The sequence below is a fragment of the Dendrobium catenatum genome, unplaced genomic scaffold (genome assembly GCF_001605985.2).
Source record: "Dendrobium catenatum unplaced genomic scaffold, ASM160598v2 fragScaff_scaffold_1386, whole genome shotgun sequence".
Taxonomy (NCBI): domain Eukaryota; kingdom Viridiplantae; phylum Streptophyta; class Magnoliopsida; order Asparagales; family Orchidaceae; genus Dendrobium; species Dendrobium catenatum.
Window position 1 is genome coordinate 257,407 of NW_021319848.1, and position 24,564 is coordinate 281,970.

Here is a 24,564-nt window from a genome sequence, read left to right on the forward strand (position 1 = left end):
CAAGGTGCATTGTGTTAATTATTCCATTATAAATAAGGTGGTCTCTATTGCATAAATGATGCAATCAAAAATTTGGGAGAGGGACCCAAATTTTTTATCACAAAAAACAAACTTTTTCTAAATAAAAGAAAGACACAAGAACACCCAAAATGAACTAAAAGAGGACAACTTAAACAAAACAAACTTTAATATTATAAAATGAAAGACTTACAAACTTGACTCAACCAAGACACCCTAAACTTGCTTACTTTGAGAAGAAGGATACAGGTGAGGTGGTCACTTGCGGAGAGACGAAAGAGATTAGAAGCCGAGAAGAAGGGTGGAAAGAGCTCGCAAGATTTCCAGAGGAGATGAGAAGAAAAAGTGGACAAAGCTCGCAAGCTTTTCCAATGAAACCCACAGGTTTACATTTCCAAAAATCATTCACATAACATATCTAAAACAGCCACAAACAACTCCTATTTATAGGCACAAAAGAAGGAATACAAACAGCCACCTAAAAGCAATATTTAAAGCCATTAAAATAGGGAAATAGAAGGTCATAAGTCACTAATAAGAAGACCAAAAGACTGCAGGAATTCTGTAGGAGGATTGCATAGAAAACAGTAGAAATGCTCATGGAAATCCTCCCAAACAACCACCAAACCAGTCCCCAAAAAGCTGCCCAAATTCTGTCCAAAAACAGCCCCAAAAACTCTTCAAATACTTCATTAAATGAGGGAAATGAAAGGCCAACAGCCACCATACAGCAGTCCTTAATTTGCACAGGAAACAGAGCACCAAAAGCCATAGGAAAAGCCCCGCATTAGTCACGGAAAATAGCCCAGCCTAGGAACCGAAGAGCCACCCGCAGATACCAAGGAGACAGCCGTGGAAACCAAGGAGTCAAGGCACGAAAATCCAAGAGCCAACCACGGGAAACGAATAGACAAAAAGGGGGGAAGGAGAATAGACAAGATCAAAGAAATAATTAGCTAATTTTTAGCTCCATAAATGAACTAAAAACCAGTTCATAATGAGCTAACCTTCCACTTGACATTAATGAGCTGGAGAAGTCAAAAATCAATTTTTTTGGGTTTGATTTAACCCCCCCCCCCCCTTTACCCCCCCCCCCCCTGTCTACATCAATAAAAGATATAAAATTTCTTTCACCTGAAAATGGAACAAAAGAAAGGTTGGCCTTACTCTAGTCACCGCTGCTCCAATTCAACCCCACCGAGATTACAATATAGCAGGCATACTCACTCATAAACTGACCAATTACACCTCTTGCCCATGCACCCACCCATATACTTGCTCTCAATCCCACCAACTATACCACCTACCCATGCAGACACCCCCTATTTTCTCAATCTCACCAACATTAGCATAAACACACAAATACTTCGTTAAACTAGTCTACAACATCATGAATGCTCATTCTATCCTTGTCTAGGGCCACATATGCCCATTACACCCTTCTACAATAGCCACTACACTTACTCATTCATTATCCATTAAATGACCCTTCCTGCATTACTCATTCCCAATAATTTGAGTTAACTCTCTAATTCTCAATTTTTTCTCACTCAACAATAATATGGCCCGTCAATCTCCTCTTAATGACTAAAAAACCCTCCTCCAGCATCAATATTGCAATTAAATTTGATGGTAACAACTATCTATTATGGTTAACATTTTTTTTCTTCTTTATTGAATATCACAGCAAACTCCATCACCTTGATTCATCCCCTTCGAATTGAGATGGCATGATTGAGTTTTCAAAATGGCAAACACCTGTCAAAGTCATTCTTACCTGGTTATTCAAAACCTTGAATCTTCCATTGCCTCAATTTCAAGTATCAAGACATTGCCAAGAAAATGTGTGACTTTCCTTGTTCCACCTATTCTTAAGAGTAAAAACACTCACATTTGTACCCCTTCTTTGATTCTTTTTTCACCCGAACAACATGCTTATACCATCCAAGAATAGTAATATAGATGGTTATCTCGTTGTTATTGCTTGATTTTCTCTCTGATGACTACCGCACGCATACGCTTTCGTTATCGGCTTCGCGTTGGCAATTGTCGGATGTTATGTCACCACAGTCATTGGTGCACTATATTTTTGCTACTCTCACTGGATGAACTGATGCACCACAATTTCACAACCATACTAGATTGTGCTACAATTGCTAGCGGAGAGAAATGGGTATGGCATAGGTAAAACAGATAGAAAAAATGGATTGCAAGGCCCTGTAGGCTCTAATACCATTGATAGCAAATTACTAAACAATGTAGAAACATAAAATACTTGAATCCGTAAAGATCATTGATTCACACTTACAAAACTTATTATTCCACGAATGGGAATCTTCCCTTTTTTTTTTTTTTTTTGGTCAGTGGATTGTTAGACCCACCCAACAAATCATTAAGCTTCTAAGATGGTAGCCAAAGAAAGAGAGAAGGATTTTCTCATAAAATCTATGAATTTTTTGGTTACTAATAAGAACCTTATTTATAAATAAAATACTATATCCTAAATCTGTCTACAATATGTGACATTGATAATCAATCATTATCCATGTGTATGAGCCAAAATTTTAAATTTAAATATTAAATCAATACTTAATATAAGGTAAGTAGGATGAACATCTACAATACAGATTCTACTATTGATGCGAAAAATCTGCCAGAAATAGAAATAGAAGGTTCTTATTGAGAAATTTCTCTTTGAACTTCATCCCTCACTTCAATATGTATAATAATCTTGAGAAAAAGATCAAAATGGTCCTTTGACTCTTTATAAAAGAACAAAATAGTCTATTGACTCTTTATGAAGGACCAAAATGTTCTCCACCTATATTAAGGACCACTTTGGTATCACAAATCTAAAAATCAAAATAGTCCAATGGTGGGACTATTTTGGTTCTTCTTTAAAGAGTTGAGGGATCAAAATGATCTTTTAACATAGTTGAGGACTATTTTAATCTTTCATAAAAAGTCAAAGGACCATTTTAGTCTTTTCCTCATATAGTCTTAGATGATGGCAAATTATTCAGTCTCCAATATTGCAAATACCCTCTCACATGCTCTTCAGGTCATTGAGCTTTCAACTCCTCCATCAGTTTTGGGCCAATCTGCCCTATTGTGGTCATGGCTGCAAGGTTGGACCAACAATGCTTATAGTTGAGGGGGAAGAACTTTTCCACTTGCTCTCACTATGATCTTTCAGCTATCCTACCACTGCCCAATATGCATCTGATCCCTAGATAATGGCTAGAGGAAGAAAAATACAGCATTAAGGCATTCCTGCTGAAGAGTATTACCGCTCTAATTGCATGTTTCAGCTATACAATATTTCAATATACAAAAATGTGTTTCAATTTCCCTCAATAAACTTTATTCGGCGCGGAATGCAATATATTCATAACTGGTTTACAGCATACTGAGGAGCAAGGAATAAACAAACAAAGTAGCATTATTTATCATTAATTTGGTAGATTTTGGCAATTTTGCTAGTTATTAGTCAATCAAATGCTAAGCAAATTAAATGCAATACATTTGTCAACAACAATAATCAGAATATATTCCCGGAATTTAAATAAAAAGAAAGACAATTTGTGTGCCAATAGAAGGTGGTCAAACTTGAGTTTTCTAGTTCTACTAGCCGTAGGAGAAGAGGATGCATAAATGGTAAAGGAACCAAAACAACAATCGAAAAAGGGAAATCATCATAATAAGGAAGCTGTGAAAGCAAGAACTACCTGCAGACGTAGCCTGTCAACTTCGATTCCTATAAGGGAACCAAGATTTCCAGAAAGAATATCCAAAGCATCCTCATATTTGGCCTGTTGTTCCAGAATTGAAATGTACATGACAACAGCTGCAGTTAATATTGAAAAGTTAATCAGAAGTTTCTAACATTGTTACAGCAAAAGAAGCTGCCGGATAGAGTTTTATATTCAGATGGGAACATGAAAAATGAAATAGGTGTGACACACTTATGGATCAAGAATATCAGAATTGACGAACCAGACCTTCAGGTTCATGCAGACTATGTGAAGCTATATGCTTCTTAAGTAAAGCTTCAGCAAGGGACAACAATTTCTCACCCCCAGAACTGCAAAGAACCTGCACAAGCAACAAGCATAGACATATGCTAACCAATTTGGCCATGATGATCGTAAAAGAAACAGTAAATGGTACACATTAAAGCAACCACGAGCATGCAAAAATGCAATATGCAGGCATGACTCTCTAAAGAGATATGAATAGCAATCTCAATGCAAAAGAAACCGCAAGAATGAGATTGACTAAACATAGCATATATAAAGTAGAATAACGAACTAACTATGCATTCTATATGTGGCTTAAAAAAATACATTAGGATAAAATGATCAACATGATTAGTAAAAGGACATCAGAGTAACCACCACTTTGTTAGACCGGTCCAAGGAGGACCGGTCCAGCCGGCCCAGCCACTTGGGCCGGTCCGGATGTATTCCCGCAAGAGGAAGCAGGTGGACTCAAAGGAGAGGGAAGGAGTGGGGTCCACTTGAAATTCAAATGTTTTCTTGGAGCCGAAAGGAAGGGTAGCATGGGTAATTAGGTCCTTTTGTATTTAATTTGAATTGTATGCATTAAGTAGGGAAAAGAGGGGGGATTAGGGTTATGTCATGTTTTTATGAAAAGTTTTCTTGTTCTTCTTTGGTAGCTAGGGCTCTAGATCGAATTCTAGAGATTGGGAGAGTGCAATCCTCCTCTCGGATAGAGGATCCTTGTATCTTTGCTAATTTCCTTGCATCTACTAGTAAAATACAAGTTTTCCTACGAATTTCTCTCATTTTTCCTTCAGTTTTTCCGCTGTTTTCCTGCTCCGAACAGCAGTTTTACTTGGAGATTTCAAGTATTTCCTATCAAATTGGTATCAGAGCACGTCATGGGACCAATCGTGGGCTGTTTTTGACAAATTTCAGTGGCTGAAATTTGTGCCGGCGAAGAGGAAATTGCTGAAATTTTTTTTCAGATCTAGAGATCGTCACAAAATTTTCAAGCCGTAAGAGATGGCGGCTAAGAAGGTAGACGCTTTGGAGGAGCGAATTGAAGGGGAAATAAATCAAATCAAGGAGACCGTGGAGGAACGAATGTCTTCCGTGGAGGGGCAAGTGGCTGATCTACGGGAAATGATGATGAAGATGTTGGAGTTTCAAACCCAATCGGCGGCATCTGATGCAAAAGGGCCAGCGGCGAAGAACACCAACTCTGAAATCCATCGGGAGGAAGAGGAGGTGGAAATCATGGAAGGAAGTAGGGGAAGACCTCATTTGGAGCCTTTCCAGAGAGAGGAGAGAGGAGGAAGATATGGGGAAAGGCAAGGCTACGGAGGCATGGAACCAAGAGGTGCTGGTTGGGAGCATCGGGAGGGTTATCATGGGCACCGGGAAACTGTGTTTGAAGATCATAGAGGGGATTTTGAAGGGGGTTTGGGGCAAGGTAGAGCAAGGGAAGATCGGGAGACATGGGGGGGTCCAGACACATGAGAGAGGGGAAACTATGGAGGTTTAAGGAAGGGGGAATGGAGGGGATCGGAAGGTAAAGAAATTGAAAATGCCCATTTTTGAAGGGGAGGATGCCTATGGGTGGATCTACAAAGTGGAGAGGTACTTTGCTGTCAAAGGATTGACGGATGAGGAAAAGTTATCGGCAGCAGGTTTGCGTCTGGAAGGGAAGGCACTCTCTTGGTACCAGTGGAGAGATCAGAGGAGACCTATCCGGAGCTGGGGAGAATTCAAGGACAGTTTGTTAGAGCGTTTCCAAACCGATCGAGGAGGAGATTTCTATGAGCAGTTCTTTGCCCTAGTACAAGAGGGGTCTATGGCAGACTATCGAGAGAGGTTTGAGCATCTGGCCAGCAGGGTGGAGCGCTTGTCCGAGACGGTGTTGGAGGGAAATTTTATGAAGGGGTTAAAGGCCGAGGTGCGAGCAGCGGTGAAGGTCCTGATGCTCAGGGACCTAGGGGAGGCCATGAAGCTTGCACAGTTGGTCGAAAATCAAAAGAACCTGGAGAAGGGAGCGAGGAGTAGTAGTAGCTCATGAGGCACTTACAGGTGGACGACTACCCACCTAACCACCAAGGGAGCTTCCCCGGGAGGGATGAAAGAAGTTCCAAAGGAAAAAGCAACAAGAGGAGGAAATGGGGGACAGTTCAAAAGGCTCACTAACAAAGAAATGCAAGAGAAGAGAACGAAAGGGTTGTGTTTCCGATGTGATGAAAAATACATGCCAGGGCATAAGTGCAAGGATCGAACTCTTCAAGTTCTCCTTGTTTGTGAAGACGAGGAAGACGAAGAGGGTGGGGGAAGCGATTCAGAGGTGGAGGAAAAGATGCATCTGGAGGTGGCAGAAGTCTCTCTCAACTCTGTAGTGGGATTCACTCCGAGTCACACTATGAAGGTGAAGGGAGAGATAGCTAACCGTGGAGTCGTGGTGTTGATTGATAGTGGGGCAACCCACAATTTCATTTCCACCCAGATTGTGGAGCTGCTGGGGATGAAGTTAGTGGATAATGTAGGCTATGGGGTGATGATGGGCACTGGGAAGGTAGAGATGAGAAGAGGAGTCTACAAAGGAGTGGTGCTGAAAATCCAAGGCATACAAGTGAAGAAAGACTTCCTTCCCTTGGAATTGGGGAGTACGGATGTCATCCTAGGGATGAAGTGGTTGCAGACTTTGGGGGAAACCAAAATCAATTGGGGCAGGTGAAGGGTGGAAGGAAAATGGTGATTCAAGGGGATGCAGGGCTGACCAAGGCAGAGGTTTCTCTGAAATCCCTAATCAAGACAATTCAGGAGGAAAGGGAAGGCTACTTGGTGGAATTACACAGCTTAGAGGGAGTGAGTGGAGAGGAAGGGGGAGACATACCCCTCTCTGTTCAGCCTTTGATCCAGGAGTTCGAGGAGGTTTTTCAACCCCCTCTAGGGTTGCCACCACCAAGGGAGCAGGAGCACGCCATCATATTAAGAGAGGGAGTGTCGCCGGTCAGCGTGCGACCTTATCGTTACCCATAGTTTCAGAAGGATGAAATAGAAAAGTTGATCAGAGAAATGCTAGAAGCAGGGATCATCAGGCCCAGCACCAGCCCGTTCTCTAGTCCTATTCTATTGGTAAAGAAGAAGGATGGCAGTTGGCGGTTTTGTGTAGACTACCGCGCGCTCAACAAGGAAACGGTACCTGATAAGTTTCTCATACCAGTGATTGACAAATTGTTGGATGAATTGAGTGGAACGGTGATTTTCAGCAAGATCGACCTGAAATCTGAATACCATCAGATTCGAATGATAAAGAAGATGTTCCCAAGACCGCTTTTAGAACTCATGAGGGCCACTATGAGTTCCTGGTGATGCCCTTTGGCCTCACCAATGCTCCAGCCACTTTCCAGGCACTCATGAATACGATTTTCAAACAGTATCTGAGACGATTTGTTTTGGTATTCTTCGATGACATCTTAGTGTATAGCTGAACAGAGGAAGAGCACTGGGGGCACTTGAAGAAGGTGTTAGAGGTTCTCCAGGAGCACCAGCTGAGGGCTAACTTGAAGAAGTGCTGCTTCGCACAAGCTAGTGTGGAGTACTTGGGTCATGTGGCATCCAAGGAAGGGGTAGCAGCAGATCAGTCCAAGATTGAAGCCATGCTTAAGTGGCCATTGTACTACAGAAGATTTGTGAAGGGATACAGCACTATAGCTTGGCAACTCACTGAGCAGTTGAAGAAAGATGGATTCTTATGGGGGAAGGCAGCTACGACAGCATTTGAGCAGTTGAAGAAAGCTATGACCACAGTTTCGGTCTTAGCTTTGCCGGATTTTACTCATGCCTTTATAGTGGAGACAGATGCATCAGGATACGGGCTAGGAGCAGTGTTGATGCAGAGTCACAAGCCCATTGCTTATTTCAACCAGGTGTTGACTGTTAGAGCCCGTATGAAATCTGTCTATGAGAGGGAGTTGATGGCAATTGTTTTGGCCATCCAAAAGTGGCGTCCCTACTTACTTGGAAGGCATTTCATCGTCCGGACCGACCAACAGAGCCAGAAATATTTGCTGGAGCAGCGCTTGGTGACAGAGAAGCATCAGAGGTGGCTATCCAAACTGCTCGGGTATGATTTTAAGATTCAGTACAGGCCCTGGGTAGAAAATAAGACAGCAGATGCCTTGTCCAGGTACATGGGTGAGCTGCAAATAGTGGCTGTGTCAGTCCCAATGATGCTAGATTGGGAAGCCATAAAGGGGGACCACCTTTATGGAGAGTGCTAGAGATGAGGAATTAAGTAAGATCAGAGCTGATTTAGTGAAGGAAGAGGGAGGCCATCCAGGGTACTCATTGGAAGGGGAGAGATTGTGTTGCCCAGAACATCAGTACACATCCCACAATTGCTCCAGGAGTTTCATGGAACTGCAGTGGGAGGTCATTCAGGAGTGCTAAAGACCTATAAGAGACTAGCGGCAGAGCTGTACTGGAAAGGTATGCATAGAGATATGGAAGAGATGGTATCCAGGTGCGAGATCTGCCAAAGAAATAAGTTTCTAGCTATGTCACCAGGGGGGTTACTACAGCCCTTGGCATTACCAGGACAAGTCTGGAAGGAGATATCTATGGACTTCATTGATGGGTTACCCCGCTCTGAGGGATTCACAGTGATTTTGGTGGTAGTGGATAGATTGAGCAAATATGCTCACTTTATTCCTCTACGCCATCCATACACCGCGGTGATAGTAGCGTCAGTCTTCATCAGGGAGATAGTCAGACTACACGGAGTGCCAGAGGCGATAGTATCAGACAGAGATAAAGTATTCCTCAGCCATTTCTGGAAAGAATTGTTCAGACTGCAGGGGACGGTGCTAAAGAGGAGTACGGCGTACCACCCACAGACGGATGGCCAAACAGAAGTAGTCAACAGGAGCTTGGAAACTTATCTGAGATGCTTCGCATCAGAAACACCCAAGCTATGGGCTAAATGGCTATCATGGGCCGAGTACTGGTACAACACCTCTTTTCATTCAGCATCTCAGATGACTCCATTTAAGGTGTTGTAAGGAAGGGACCCGCCCCACTTGGTGTATTTTGGGAGTAGCAGCACGCCCGTGTCTTCCGTGGAGGAGTATTTGGAGGAGAGGGATAAGACACTGGAGGAGTTAAAAAGACACCTGTTAAGGGCTCAACAGATTATGAAGAAACAAGCTGATGGGCATCGGAAGGATATTCAGTTTGAAGTGGGCGAGAAGGTTTATTTGAAACTCCGTCCATATCGACAGAAAACGATCGCCAACCGGAGGAATGAGAAACTTGCTCCACGGTATTTTGGGCCTTATGAAGTGTTGGTGAAAATTGGAGCCGTGGCATATCGTTTGCAGCTACCACCTATGGCGACGATCCATCCCGTTTTCCATGTATCCCAGCTGAGGAGAGCCATTGGGGATTATGCTACCAGTACGGAGTTACCAGGGACATTAACTGAAGAGATGGAGATGATACTAGAACCTTTGGAGCTCATGGAGGTTCGACGGAAAACAAATGGAGCTACGGAAGTCCTGATCAAATGGAAGAACCTCCCAGACTACGAGGCCACGTGGGAGCCATACGAGCAGATGAAGCGACAGTTTCCTGACTTCCACCTTGAGGACAAGGTGGTTCTTTGGGAGGGAGGTAATGTTAGACCAGTCCAAGGAGGACCGGTCCAGCCGGCCCAGCCACTTGGGCCGGTCCGGATGTATTCCTGCAAGAGGAAGCAGGCGGACTCAAAGGAGAGGGAAGGAGTGGGGTCCACTTGAAATTCAAATATTTTCTTGGAGCCAAAAGGAAGGGTAGCATGGATAATTAGGTCCTTTTGTATCTAATTTGAATTGTATGCATTAAGTAGGGAAAAGAGGGGGGGTTAGGGTTATGTCATGTTTTTATGAAAAGTTTTCTTGTTCTTCTTTGGTAGCTAGGGCTCTAGATCGAATTATAGAGATTGAGAGAGTGCGATCCTCCTCTCAGATAGAGGATCCTTGTATCTTTGCTAATTTCCTTGCATCTACTAGTAAAATACAAGTTTTCCTACGAATTTCTCTTAATTTTCCTTCAGTTTTTCCGCTGTTTTCACTGTTTTCCTGCTCCGGACAGCAGTTTTTCTTGGAGATTTGCTGTAAAAGTTACTTGATTTCAAGTATTTCCTATCACACTTCTTCATGTTAAAGGTTAATAACACTCGTAAAACAAAAACTAACATTGGCATATCAAATTTCAAATTGCATAACATAAAATTGAAGGGGTTTTTTTTTTTTTCTAAGATTAAGAATGACGAAGGAGGAATATATTACCTTGTAACCTAAAGAGGGCATCTTCATATATTAGCTTCTATAAAAGCTAAACCCCATACGGGGCGAAAAAGGTTTGATGTGCAGCGAACAAAAAAAACAGCAACATAAAGAATCATCAATACAAGCCAAACATTATACAAAAATTATTGTTTTCAGTTAGGTTACTTTATATTGCTTCCACGGAGTAAAGAGAAAATGCAAGGCTATTCATCCATAAAATCAACAATAGTCATAAGTTACAGCATGCAAAGCGCAAAGAGTAAGCTAATGCTTGTATTGCTAGTAAACAGACAAAAGAACCATAAAAGATTTAAAAGAAAAACAATGCATAGCCCATATGGCAACCTGCAATTGAATGCTGCATATTGCCCAAAGCAAAAACCTTTCTTCAGCAACAATCTTGTACAACTTTATGGCAGTCTGCGAAAAATGACAGTACAATAGCATAAATGATCACTAACAGAGAAGTAAAATTCAAGAAGCACTGTCTCATCATACACAAAAAAAATACCTGCTGTTGCTTGACAAACGAATATTCACGCACATAACAGTTAAAAAGTCCCATCAGTAATTCCAAGTTATTAGGGAATTTTCTACAAGCATGCTCATAGCATTGAGTGGCTAGATCCACTGGAGAGAAGAAAATCAAATCAGATTCAGTATACAAACCCTTTTGAGATTTAAAGGAATATTAATGAAAGTAAAAAAAGCATCATAATACAGACAGCGATCAAGCCTTTGAAACACAATCTGTAAAGTACTGAGGGTGAGATCATCCATTTGAACCATATTCAAATTGCTCGAATGTAAAAGCTCCTTGGCCTCTAAGCAAACACTTAGTGCTTCGTCAAGCCTCCCTGTCCTTTCCAAAATGAGAGCCTTGAGTGCCTGACACAAAGATATAACCAGATCTCATAATACCATATAAAAAAAGTCATGGTGATAGCCATTAGAAAATGGATGCCCGATCCTACGTCACCAAATTGATAATAAGTTGAAAGCATGTGATTGCTGGTGGAGAATGAACAAAGAAAAGTGCAAGCTGTTGATGCCAGTCATAGGCATGCCGACAAAAGAGATGTTACACACAAAAAATATAATATCTACTATCTCTCAGCATTGTGGAATGCTGTTTTAGATCTGAGGCTAGGTGGTTGAAATGGGAAAGCATTCTAAGTACTATAGAATGATAGAATATCATATAAACTAACAAACTAAACTTTATAAATATAGTTATGTTAATTATGTTAAATTGTTGTTTAAAATTAAGTTAATTATGTTGCTTGTATATGAGTGTTGAGCAGTAAGTCATTGAATAAATATAATTGAGAAAAACAATAAGAATTTTAGGATGAATATGTGATAAAACTAAAAAAGATAACAAGAAATAATTTATATAGATAAATGGTGGGAATATCATTTATAAAAGATGAAATAGTAAAAATAGACATAGCCAGTTTGGGAACATACTACAAATGTTAGTAGATGTGCAAATGAGAGAAGTAGATAAAATTTATGTCAAAGGATTAGATAAAAAAAGAGTAATTTAAGGAAACTTGAATACAGGTTGTGCAAAAAAGATTTTCTGAATAGGTTTAACTACTTGTGTAGCACTCAACAAAGATAAATAGAAAATGAGAATTCATAAAGCCAATCCAAAATAATTAGGTAAGTTTAGTGATAACAATGAAGATGATTATATCCCTCAGTATTATTAGGTTTTAAAGAAATAATATTCAAGCAATACTTATAAAGAACATGCTTTGGAGCTTTGTTTTAAGTGCTTAAAACTGAAGAATTTCTGAAATGCTTTCAATCTTCTTCTTTTTTTTGCTTTGAAGATTAAGCTTCTACTTTTTAAGTTCATTCCTATTGTTGGAAGCATTCAATTTTATTAGATAAAAAAATCCCCACTCCATTTTTTTTTTTACTTATTTTCTAAATGCAATTCTTGAAAATGTATGTTTAATTAATAGGCATAGATAACCACTCCATTTACAAAGAACTATGAAAGAGATGATTAGGAATAGCTTGTATTTTAGCTTCCAACATGAAGGATCAAGTAGTGGAAGCCATTTAGTTTCTTCTAATAGACGCACTCAAGGATCAATGGATAATTTGTATTGAATGTTGATGAATAGAAGAATATGAACTCTCAAACTATTTCCCCTCCAACTGCAACGAAGAAACTCAGCAATAGTCTATTTGGAAATGCAAGGTGTTTTTATGAAAATGGCATTCCATTCAATGTTGCTAACAGTCCAACATGGATCGACAAGCGTTGATATGTTGGGAGCTATGCTTCCTAACATATATGAGTTGAGGACCAAGATGTTAGATGAGGAAGTCAAATAACAAAAATGATGGTGGATGAAGTGAACAAGACATGGGTTGAGATAGGAGTAACCATAATATCATATGGTTGTTCAGATATTTAAAAAAGGAGCATCATCAACTTCTTTGTTAGCAATCCTTATGGAACTTTATTTATGAAAAATTTGTTGATGCTTCAACTTTTGTGAAGGATGTACAACTATTGTTTCAAATGTTGAATAAGATTGTTGAGAAAGTATGAGAGATATTGTGGTTCAAGTTGTAACATATAATTCAAGTGCATATAAAATTATAGGGAGATTATTAACGTGGAAGAAGTATCTCCATTGAACTCCATATGTTGCATACTGCATTAATTTAATACATAAGAAATTAAGACAAAAGCAAAAACATAAATTTGTCTTGTTGAAGGCAAAATTTGTCAGTAAATTTATTTTTAATTACTTCTAGATGCTCAGTTAATAAGAAAGTATATTGATAAAAAAATTATTCAGCCTAGCGTCACTAAATTTACAACTGCATATTTGACTTTAAAGATTCAAGGAGTTAAGGCAGCCCTTAGAAGTTATATTTGCTTCTAAAGAATGAGATAAAAGTTCATGGGCCAAAAAATAAGAACGGAAACAAGTGAAAAAGATTTTTATGAAATATACATCTTTCTAGCGTAGTATAAATTATGTTTTGAAGACAATAAGCCTTTCAGTTAAGGTATTAAGAATGGTTGATGATGAAAAGGCCCCTATAATAGAATTTACTTATGACGCTATGAATAAAACTAAAAACGAACATCGCAAAAGATATAGGGGATCAAGAAGGTGCCTATAAAGAAATTTCAAAAAATTACAGATGAAAAGTAGATCGCCATTTACACCAACATCGACCTACTACTTCATATTATTTAAACCCCAAATTTCATTACGACAAAGATTTTCGTGTAGAAAAAGATGTAAAAACTAATTTGAATGCACGTATGGACAGGCTTGTTCTTGAAAGTGACTACCTCAAAGCAAATGCACAACTTGAGAATTTTATTTAATAGAATGTTTAGATTTAGAGCAGCTCAAGCATTTTACAAAATATCTATGATAACTGGCACTTCTCCTCAAAGAAGCCTACAGCATCCGACACAACATTCATCTAACACGCATCCGACACGACATGCATCTAGCACGCATCCAACACATGTCAGACACACCAAAAACGTATCCGGTTAAAACAATATTAAATACAAATTAGACACACATGTATTACATATTTTATGAATTTTTTTAAATATAATCTCTCGTATTTAAAATTTTAATTTATTTAAATAAGTCATTAAGTTGATAAATTATTTTATGCACAAATTTTAGTTAAATGACTTATTATTTTTAATATTATACTTATTCAATTTTTATACACTATTTTTAAAATATATAAATTATAATATCATGTCCAACCCGTGTCTGTGTCCTTTATTTTCAATAATGACATGTCCTTGTTGTATCTGTGTCGTTGTGTCCGTATTTGTGCATCATAGTAAAATATACTCTTTTGGTACCTTTGCAATTTTTTATAATTTTAAATTTGAATTTTTAAAACTTCCTACTTTAATATATGTTAATAATATACTTTATATTTCATATAGAACGTTGGTGAGCTTAATTTAGAGATGATGTTCTTGAACTTAAAATATTTTCAATTAAAATTCTTAGCCTAACATATTCAGCTTTTGTATGTAAGCGTAATTAGAACACCTTCAATTAAGTTCATACAAGGAAAAGGAATTGATTAGCTGCATGACATATGAACAAGCTTGTTTATGTAATGTTTAAAAAAAAAACCTTAAGAATAGGCACATCAGATTACAAAAGAAAAAAATTGGTGATGATGAATTAGATCATTTAATTATTGATAATTTATAATTTGATGATGAATGGGTTAACCTAGAAGTGCTGATAATTTTAAAGTTGAACCTGAACGACAGACTTATAATTATGAGAAAAAAGAAGTAATCAATATTGACATTGAAAGGTCTATTGAATTAGAAGCGGTTTTATTTCACAGGTATATAAAAGGAAGAAATAAAATAGGATAAGAGCTTCAAAAAAAATCTAAAGGTAATCTTAAATATAAGGGATTTTTTTATTAATTTGTTATTTTATTTTAGATTATATCTAGTATAATATTAATTGGTATAGAGGACAAGAAAAAAATATTATATGTGAAGAAAATTTTAAAGATGACTTTAACACATACTACACAGATTCTTCTAAAGAAAGTCAAAGTGACGATAAGACTACCTTGGGTCTTGATCGTCGGGGCGTATTTAAATTTTAAGTAAGCATTTAATTTGAATCTAATTCCAATTTATTATCCTCTAATAACATTTACTTTCAAACAAGTCATCATGTTGATAAATTATTTCATTTTTTTTTATGAGTTATTTATAATTTTTTTAGCATTTTATTTTCAAGTTTTGAGGCTTATGCCTCGCCTCGCTAAAACAAAATGCCTTGATTCCCAATTTAGCATTTTTAAACCTTGTTATCAACTCATTTAATTAGTGTATTTTCTACCATTCATTGTTTAATGTCCAAACAACCTAAGTTAATTTTCAATATCATTAGTAAAGATCACTCTAGTATTTTCTCTAATAAAATCATTCATTAATTTATTCTTCTGGATTTTATCACATTTCCATATTAAAATTCCAATTTTTGTTCCACTTAAATATCAATGGCTACAATAAAGCCCAATATTCATATGCATATAACATCATCGACCTAATTGCGATTTCATAAAATTTAGCTTTAATTCTTAATAATATCCTCTTATTATACAAAATTCATGAGGCAATTTTCCATTATAGCCATCCATTCTTCACTATAAAAATTATATTCTCATCTATACATTCATTCTTTTATATAATAGATCAAAAAATTTAAACCTATCAAGCCTAGTTATCACCTTCTCAATCAATAATTTTAAATGATAATTATCAATATCATACCCCACCAAAATTAAATATTATATAAGAAAGCTTTGCTTTATTGATTCTAAGATATCGATCCTCTAAATATTTTCCCCAATGTTCTGATTTCACTTCAATAGATATTTTACTAATTAGAACTAATAAATTTATAAAAAATATACACCAAGACACTTCATTTTAAATATTCCTTATAGTAATTTCCATAAACAATATAAAAATATAGGGAATCAATGTTGATCCTTAATGTAAGCTCAGCATAATTGAAATTTCTTGGATCACTCCATAAATACTTCTAACATTAATCAATGTTCTATTATAAATATCTTTAATGATGTGAATACATCTTTGAAGCACAACTCTAGCATAAAGCACACTAAATCAATTTCCAAGATACTTGATCATCTCTTCCCAGGCTCAATAAAAATGTTATGAAAATGATTTTTTTTTAACTTTTATTATTGCTCCATTAAGTATCTTGACACAAAAAACACTTCAACAATAGATATTTCTGGCATTAAAGCAAACTTATTCCCTAAGCTTTGTGTATTTTTTCAGCATATGCTCCATTATTCTTCCTAATAGATTCATTGTATGCCTCATAAGTTTGATTCAACTATCATTAGCACGATATTGAATATCACCTTGTTCTTAAATATTAGTATCAAAATGCTTCTTCTATAACTTGGCGCCTTTTAGCCTTCAAAATTTTATTGATAAGATTTGTTAACCTTAAATGCAATATCCCAAAACTCTCCAAATCACAGTATATATAACATATGATCTAAAGCTTAATCTTTATGCATCACTTTTCAAGCTAACACTACTTAATTTTTTTGGATCAATCTATAATACACTTCATTATATTATTCACTATAATCTTCAAAAAATAATTTCTTCTTTCAACCTCTCATTTAAGAATTTTCTTTGTATTGCCTGGCATCTTTATCTTTAACCAAAATTCAGTTTTTCCTTCACTTTTAATGTGAAATTTGATAAAAAAATAACTTTTCAAAGTTTGAGTGACTTTGAGCAGTAACTATGCTACGCTTCAACCTTTCCATTGCTCGACCATACTCATAGGTGCTTGCTGCTCTTATGAACCTTCCTACGAGGAGCAACCTTTCACCACACTCGTGTGCTGTGATTTTGGCTCACTGCATCTACACATCGCTTTTGCACTCACATGCCTTTCTTGTCTCTCACAACATTCCTAGTCGCTCCTTTCGAAATCGTTGTGCCCGCCCCTCATCAAGCAAAAGCTCTTATTTGTTGTTGCTCGCACTACTACATCGCTACCTTTGCTCCCACTATCCCTTATGTACTCATGTGCAGATGATTAGTTCAACAATGTTCGGCCACCACCTTTCGTTGTGGAGCCCATCTTTCTTTTTGCTTCCTGAGGTTACTTTGTCTCCTTTGTCGCGCTACTAAGCATCAAAGTTAAAGATCCATCTCATGCTTCATCTTTGCCTTTCGTCTCCACTTGTCAGATGTTTATGATCCTATGGCTAGTGATGATCTTATTACACCTTCATATTGGATCTCTCTAGATACTGATGCTAAAACTCCCTCTTTTACCTCTCTCTATTTTCTTTGCAAACATTGTCAAAGAAAGTGTTATTTGCAGTCAAATTCATCAATAGGTTTCCCTCTATAATTTCAGCATGGCCGAATTCTATGAGGCACAAGTCAGCTACTATCATGGTAAACCCATTCATTTTTTTCGAAGGTAAAGATTTCTGATCTAGTTGGCCCATTCTTCTACCATTTGTTTGGTAAATTTTCCTTTAGCCAATCAAGCTTAGAGATTATTTGCACCTTCATGATAAATATTCACTTGTTAGGTGAACCTTCTATTAGACATCACATGCTTATCAAAATATGGTAGTAGATCCACCACATTATCAATACATGCTATAATCTTTGGTACAATTTTGGCAAACCATTACAAGTGCATGCTGCTACCAATAGAAACTCTTGATTATTTATCCTCGTGTTCTTGTTGAGATTGGCATTTCCACCCTTGTGAATCAAGAAGATCGGATTACTATTTCCTCAAGTGGCTATTGGAAAAAATAAATAGATTTTAAAGGTTTGCACTCTTGATGCAAGTCATGTAAAATTTTTTTAAATTACTATATTAATTGCTTCAAGACCCATCCGGAATTTAAGAAATCATTCTTTATGGTTCCAAAAGATATCATTGGCTATTTTGATCATAGTATGCACATGTGGGAATTTTATGTTGATAACACTAATCATCATTTGCAGCTTAATTCTCCCACTTTCTTAGTCTCTCTAGGGGATGTTCATGCCCTAAATATTATGCTATAATCATCTTTTGAACTAGGCCTTCACTTATTGTCAATGGTTCGTTAGATGATAGTACCCCTCCTCCTCCATCTCTAATATCATCTGCTTTAGATGTCAAAATTCATTTAGAATCATGCATGAGTATCCGTCAACCTACAAAGGGTCCTCCAGTTGCTCATGTAATTTTTTCTCCTTGTGGCATTACACTTATGTTCCCTAATGTTATATTTTATTTCGTTGAAATGGAGGTTGCTAATGATTGAAGCTTGATCTAGTCTCAAGATTCTATCAGAACATTATCAGGTTTAATGAAAAAAAGGTTTCAACAAGTGTTTTCTGGTCAAAGCAATAATCAAAAAATTTCTTTCTCGATTCTCCTAGATTAACTAAATTCCAAGTAAACATAATAACTCCCCTGATGATCTTGGCATCAGGACTTAGCCAGTATACAACTGTTATCATGTTTGCCTCCAAATGGATGAACGGTACTCAAAATAATTTATGTTATCTTGATCCAATGTATCTTGCTTTTCCTTTTATGATGGCAACTCTAGGGAATTCTTAGTTCATATAAACTTCCTAATGACTAGTTATAAATTTCTTTTTTTTGAAAAAAAAAATTGTAATAAATATATTTGGATCAGTTATGTCTTATCTTAGTTATTATTATTATTAATGTTCTCTTTCTTTAGCACCGATTGTATTATACAAATTGTCAAAATTATATCATTTTTTTACTCACTACCCACTTTGCAAGACTAATAATTTTCTTTTTAATCATTATAAGCCTAAGTAGAATTCAATATTTTTCTAAAAACACACATTATCAATGAATAATCAATTTATAAACTCTTATACAAAATCAAAAATTGCATAATATATAAAGTGACAAGTGATAAATTGCATGAAACCGAATTTAAATGCAAATATCACAATAACAAAACAACATAAAATATAAAAATGGCATAAAAGTATCATTATAATACAATATCAAGTTCAACTCCAAGTTCCTTCTTTCCTGGTTCCTTGCTCATCCACAAATAATTTCTAAATAAAAGAGTAATAGTATAACAACTCAAAAGTTATCTACGTTGTCATTACTGAAGGGGTATTTACTTGAGTTCATGTCGTAACAAATTGCTTTCACCCCTATCTCATCACTTATGAAGTCCAATGGTTCTTCATTGATTTCAGTGATCTTCTTCTTTCAAAAATATTTATCATTAACATAAAGATAAGAGTAATATTCTAAATTAAAAAGGCTTAAAAGATTAAATTCTCGCTCTTGAATATAAGACAACATCAACTCTCTCACAGAATTGATGTTGTGTCAAATACTTTGACATTGTCAAGTTATTCATATATGCTTTCATTTCCTTCCTCATATCAGACACTTTGATACATGGTGCCACATTCTCATAGGATTTGGATAGATGTTCATTCATCCTAGTTACACCACACTTCACCATAATCTCACAATAATTACATTTCAAGCAAACAAGTCTTATCACCGCCTCCCACATCAACTAAATGCTATGTTTCCACACCAGTTCCTTGACGTGATTTTTTTCCTTGCCTCTAACAAAAACCCTAGAATAGAAAGTTGAGAATAATAAAATATTCAAAGGTGAAATGATCAAAATTAACCCTAAAATTTTGAAAGCAGATGAAGAAAACTTGGGGAAGAAAAAAATAGTGTAATATGAAAAGGAGAAGGAGGTGACGGCACATTTAGGCTCCCAGGTGGTCGCCAATGAAGATGGAAGCAGCCTGGCAATAGGGATTTCCCATCCAGAAGGAAGTTGAGACACTGCTTTGGCTTCAACTCGGGTGCATGCATTTACAATTGAATTAGATTAGGTTTTAATTTTATAATTTTTTAATTAAAATCATCTTTTGAGGCATATGCCTTGAGCCAAAAAGGCAAGGCAAATTGAGGCGTATGCCTCAAAAAAATTACTCAAAGTGTGCACCTCGGGGCATTTTTCCCCATAATTGAACTAAGGTGTGTATCGTATTGCGTAATTTTAAATAGTATTAAGGAGATAGAAATCGGACTAGTCTTTAACTAAATAATGCCAAAGTAAAATTTGTACAAGAATTTATTTTTATTTATTTTTTAGAATTAATTTTTTCAGTTCTTTTTTTTCTATTGTTTCTTCATTAGGAGTGGGGGGTAAGTTCCAGTAGATGGACCACATAAATTTATTTAAAAATAAATATGACTTTTTAAGTCTATTGATGTTAGGTAAGGTAGTCTTACTTTTCTTCTTCCATAAGCATAATTCAAGTTTTCAATCTAGATGGAATCAACAGGCGAACCACAAATATGACAATATGTCACATAATGCTTCATTTCAACCAAATCTAAAGAGGTACTAGGCCTAGATACCTCTAGAACTTATGTATGGCATTTCCTTAATTCCTTGCCTAGAAACTCCTATGAGAATTTGAACACTAGCTCTACTCAAGCATACAAAAATTTTTTATGAGCATTGCAAATTTTTACTTCTTTTTTCCTTCCTTACTAGTAGACATATAGTCTGTAATATGTTTAAGAGGAGCTAATCCATCATAAATTTGATCATCTTAACAACTTCTCAGTTAAATAACTAATAAGTTTGCTTATTTCCTTGTTTCATATAAGCATAAGTCAGCTTTTGTAGGTGAAGTGAATTTTTAAAATGTCTCTGAATTTTATTTTTTTTTAAAGGTTTGACGTCAATGGCTACTTGTCAATGGTGGGAGAAAAATAGTGTATCCTTCTATTATATTTATTATGATGTGTGCATGCATGGTTATCATGGTATTATTATTCACATATATGCAAAAGTATGAAATTACTATTAAACTAAGAAGCTAGGCATAAAACCCCTCATGGGTCTGTCTAAATGAATGTTGCAAAAACGCTAGGCATAAACCCATCAGCGCATAGCACATAGTAATACAAACCTTATGATCGAATCTAGTCGCTATGCATCTAATAAATTAAACTACCAAGAACATTTTTATAACATATGGAGAATATGAGGAGGTAATTTACAATTAACCCTGTTTATAATTTACTCAAACAAATAGTGGGTGAAATTGGAAAATTTGAGCATTTCTGGTTTCATCTCTGGCCTTCTCATACAGACAAATCCCAGATTATTGGGATGAGATGATGATAATGAAGAGGAGCAAGCACATCTTCAAATTAATGGTTCATAGGTGAAGATTGCAGAAATAGATTTCTACCATAAAGATGCATACACTAAAATTAACGTATTTTAGAGCATTGGGCCCTAATTGAAAATGCAAACATATCTCCTCTCTCAGCAAATATTTTTTATTTGGCACCATGCAACTTCATATGTATTGTTTGACTTTGTGTTATGCTATCACAATGTAGAAAAACAAACACATTCTGCAAAAGAATTTTTAATTTCAAGAATAAAATAGTTATAGTGCTAACATAAGGCATATTAAGGGCTTAATAATACATGAAACATAATAAACTACATATAAATAATACATGTAGCATATTTAGGACTATCTCCACAAACAAAATCCCAACATACCCCTGGTCATGCTAAGGGCTCAATAGGGAGTACTGCATTTTCTCCCTAATTGAAAAGCCCCGATGTTTATTAAACTTTCTTTACTTCACACAATCCCCACCCAAATTTCAGTTCCTATTTCACAGGGGAGGGAGTACACTTACAAAGTAAAGAATTCCATCCTGGAATAGAAATGACAACAGACAAGACTAAGGTGTTGAACACGACAACAAGAATAAACTTACGATAGCGTACGGAGAATTAGGGTGCTTTGCTAGAAGCGCTGTTGAAAGCTTAAGAGCCGTCTTGAACTGACGAGAATCAACTGCGTCCCATATCGGCCGCACCCTTCGCTCCGGGATCCCACCAGCGAGCCCGGGCTTCGAGGTCATTGGACCTTAGGTTTTGGATTTCAGAATGAGGAGGCTAGGGTTCCTCGCGTTTAGTTTTCCCCTAGACTGCAGTTTTTGAAACGACTAACGGGAAGAACGGCGCTATGTAGGGAATGACCTCAAGGTGCAGTTTCGTAAGTGTCTGCTGCCAAAAGCAGAACCTTCAAGGAGAATTAGCCGAGAAGCAAGGTAAACTCGTGAAATCAGTGATTTTGTTAAGCAGGAGTGGTGCGAATAAAGGAGCGGGACAATACCACTGTAAATATATAACTAAAATTTTAATATTATATCTATATCAAAGCAAATATGAGCGCATGAAATAAAATATTATAGAAATTTACATATACATTATTTTATTTCATGCTATTTATATATTTAACATTTAAAACTTTAATATTCTTATCACTCATATCACCTTATAAACTTTAATATTTCATTTTATGCACTCATATTTATTTGATAAGTGGTAGGCATATAATATTAAAGTTTTAGATGTTTTAGATTTTGTAAATAGCATGAAATAAAGTGGTATGCATGTAAATCTTCCTAAAATTTATATGGTGATATGGGTGGTAAGAATAAAATATATGAATGAGATATTTAATATTAGAATTTTATATGAGTGCTAGAAATGTAATATTAAAGTTTTAGGTATCAGATATGTAAATCCCCCATAAAAGAAAGGACCAATAATTCGATTCAGATTTAATTCATATCATAAAATATAAGTTTAGGTTTAATTTTTCATCCCGTTTAATTAACAATTCAGATTTAGGTACATGCTAATTACAAATGACCTAATTTTCACCCAACAAATTTGACTGGAAATTTTTGATATGTATATAGATATGTTACGTAATAATTAAAATTTGGAATAATAGAATATTGATTATGACATAGTTAAAAAAATCCAAATAAATGGGTTTTAAAGTTATAATTGTAATTCCACTTCGCCTAAATTCTTTTGATTATTGATTGTCTTAAATTGCACTTAAATTGCAATGCAAATTTATTTTCGATCTCAATAGATTATTTTTTAGGGTGGATCGGGTTTAGATTCAAGGTCTTGACTCACTAAATGGGTCGGGCTTAAGTCGGGTAGTTTCAAAGCAGGTCAATTTTGGGTTGAACCAAATCTGACTCAATAACTCATTTTTATAACCCTATTATGCATGGTCTGGCATGACATAATAGGGCAATTCGTTCAAATTGATCCCATATGGGAAAATTTTGAATTAGGAGACCTTTTAATTATTCTTAACTCATTGTTACGAACTAATATCACTAAATTATTTTACTCATTCAAATACCACGAAATATCATGTTGGTAAAAAATAATCTTAAATGTAGGAAAGTATGATTTTATATGCTCCAAAATATTTGATATTGAAGAAATATATTCGATTTTTTATTTTTTTAAGAAAATAAACCAAAAAGTTTTGTTAGAACAAAAAGACCTCAAGGAAATACGTCCCAAATTTCTTTTTATAATAAAATATTGACGGACTCCAACCTATTTCTAGAGCATTTTCCTTCTCTGGTGATTTTATTTCGTGAGTGATGGTTTTAATATAATGTATTTATGTCTCTATCTTTGGCTAGCTGGAAATTATCATTGAAAGTCATTGATATTAAACATTTGGCAAAGTTTACATCTTTAACGATAAATATATGCTTATAATCCAAACATTAAACCTAAAAGGATGTTAGATGTAAGATTATCAGCTTTGAAAACTGCTGAAAACTTATTTTGATCGTGATCTAAATATAGTCGGCACATGATCAAACATTCTATCAAGCTTATTTAAATCTTGTTTGTATTTTGAAAAAAAAATTGAATAATTAAAGAAGCTTCAATCTTAATACAAATGTGGTTCAATCGTAGTCCAAAAAAGATTTGATCAAAGCTGAAACATTTTTCAAACAATAGCAATGTTGATTTGTTTCAATAAATATTTGATAAAACTTCAAGCACATTTTGAATTTTATTTTGCGCTCACTTTTGAGATTGACTCATTTGAGTATTTTTTTTGCTTATGCATGCCAATGTATGCTTATATCACATATAAAGCTAAGATGTGATGAAGAAAATTATTAGATAATTTGTGTTACTTAAGGCTAATGACATCATTGTGTTCAGTATGAGATGCAAAATACAATATCATGCATGTAGAGAGGCATCACACAATTTTATGTGGATTTGGTACAACTTTTAATGGATGTGGTGTTGAAGATCAATGCAAAGCTTGTAATTTAAATTCATAAGTTTTTTAAAAAAATTAACTAATAATGCAAGATGAAAATAATATTAATCCATGTGATCCTCACGAGTATATTTTATAGTGATATAGATGTGGTCAAATTTAGGATCTTTATAGCTATAAGTTGTGTCATAATGATATAGGTGTGATCCTCAATAGTAAGTTTTATAGTAATTTAGCTATTGAGATCATACTCAACATTATTACTATAAAACATTTTAACTTGGTTCATTTGCATAGAAATTTGAAAATAGGATGGGATTAGGGTGGGTCTTAAATAGTTTACTAAATTAGAATGAGTCAACTTGTTTTAATTATATTCAAATCTTATTCAAACTAAATTTAAATCTTAATAGAACCTTATTCTAACAAGATCTAAACCTTGTTAAAATATGTTTAGAATCCTTCTCAA

The 24,564-nt window shown here is 35.7% G+C and overlaps 1 protein-coding gene across 2 annotated transcripts in view; it reads right to left on the minus strand.

Annotated features, from left to right (window-relative positions):
• The window catches only part of LOC110095544 (N-terminal acetyltransferase B complex auxiliary subunit NAA25), a 99,930-nt gene extending 77,813 nt beyond the window's left edge, over positions 1-22,117 (minus strand). For both annotated transcript variants that reach the window (XM_028699761.1, XM_028699760.1), the window contains exons 1-6: positions 21,745-22,117; positions 11,065-11,227; positions 10,851-10,969; positions 10,685-10,759; positions 4,020-4,113; positions 3,747-3,865 (exon numbers count right to left, since the gene is read on the minus strand). In XM_028699761.1, coding sequence (XP_028555594.1) covers positions 3,747-3,865; positions 4,020-4,113; positions 10,685-10,759; positions 10,851-10,969; positions 11,065-11,227; positions 21,745-21,891 — 717 coding nt within the window. In that variant the 5' untranslated portion in view covers positions 21,892-22,117. The remainder of the gene's footprint in view (positions 1-3,746; positions 3,866-4,019; positions 4,114-10,684; positions 10,760-10,850; positions 10,970-11,064; positions 11,228-21,744) is intronic.
• Between the last annotated feature and the right edge of the window lie 2,447 nt (positions 22,118-24,564).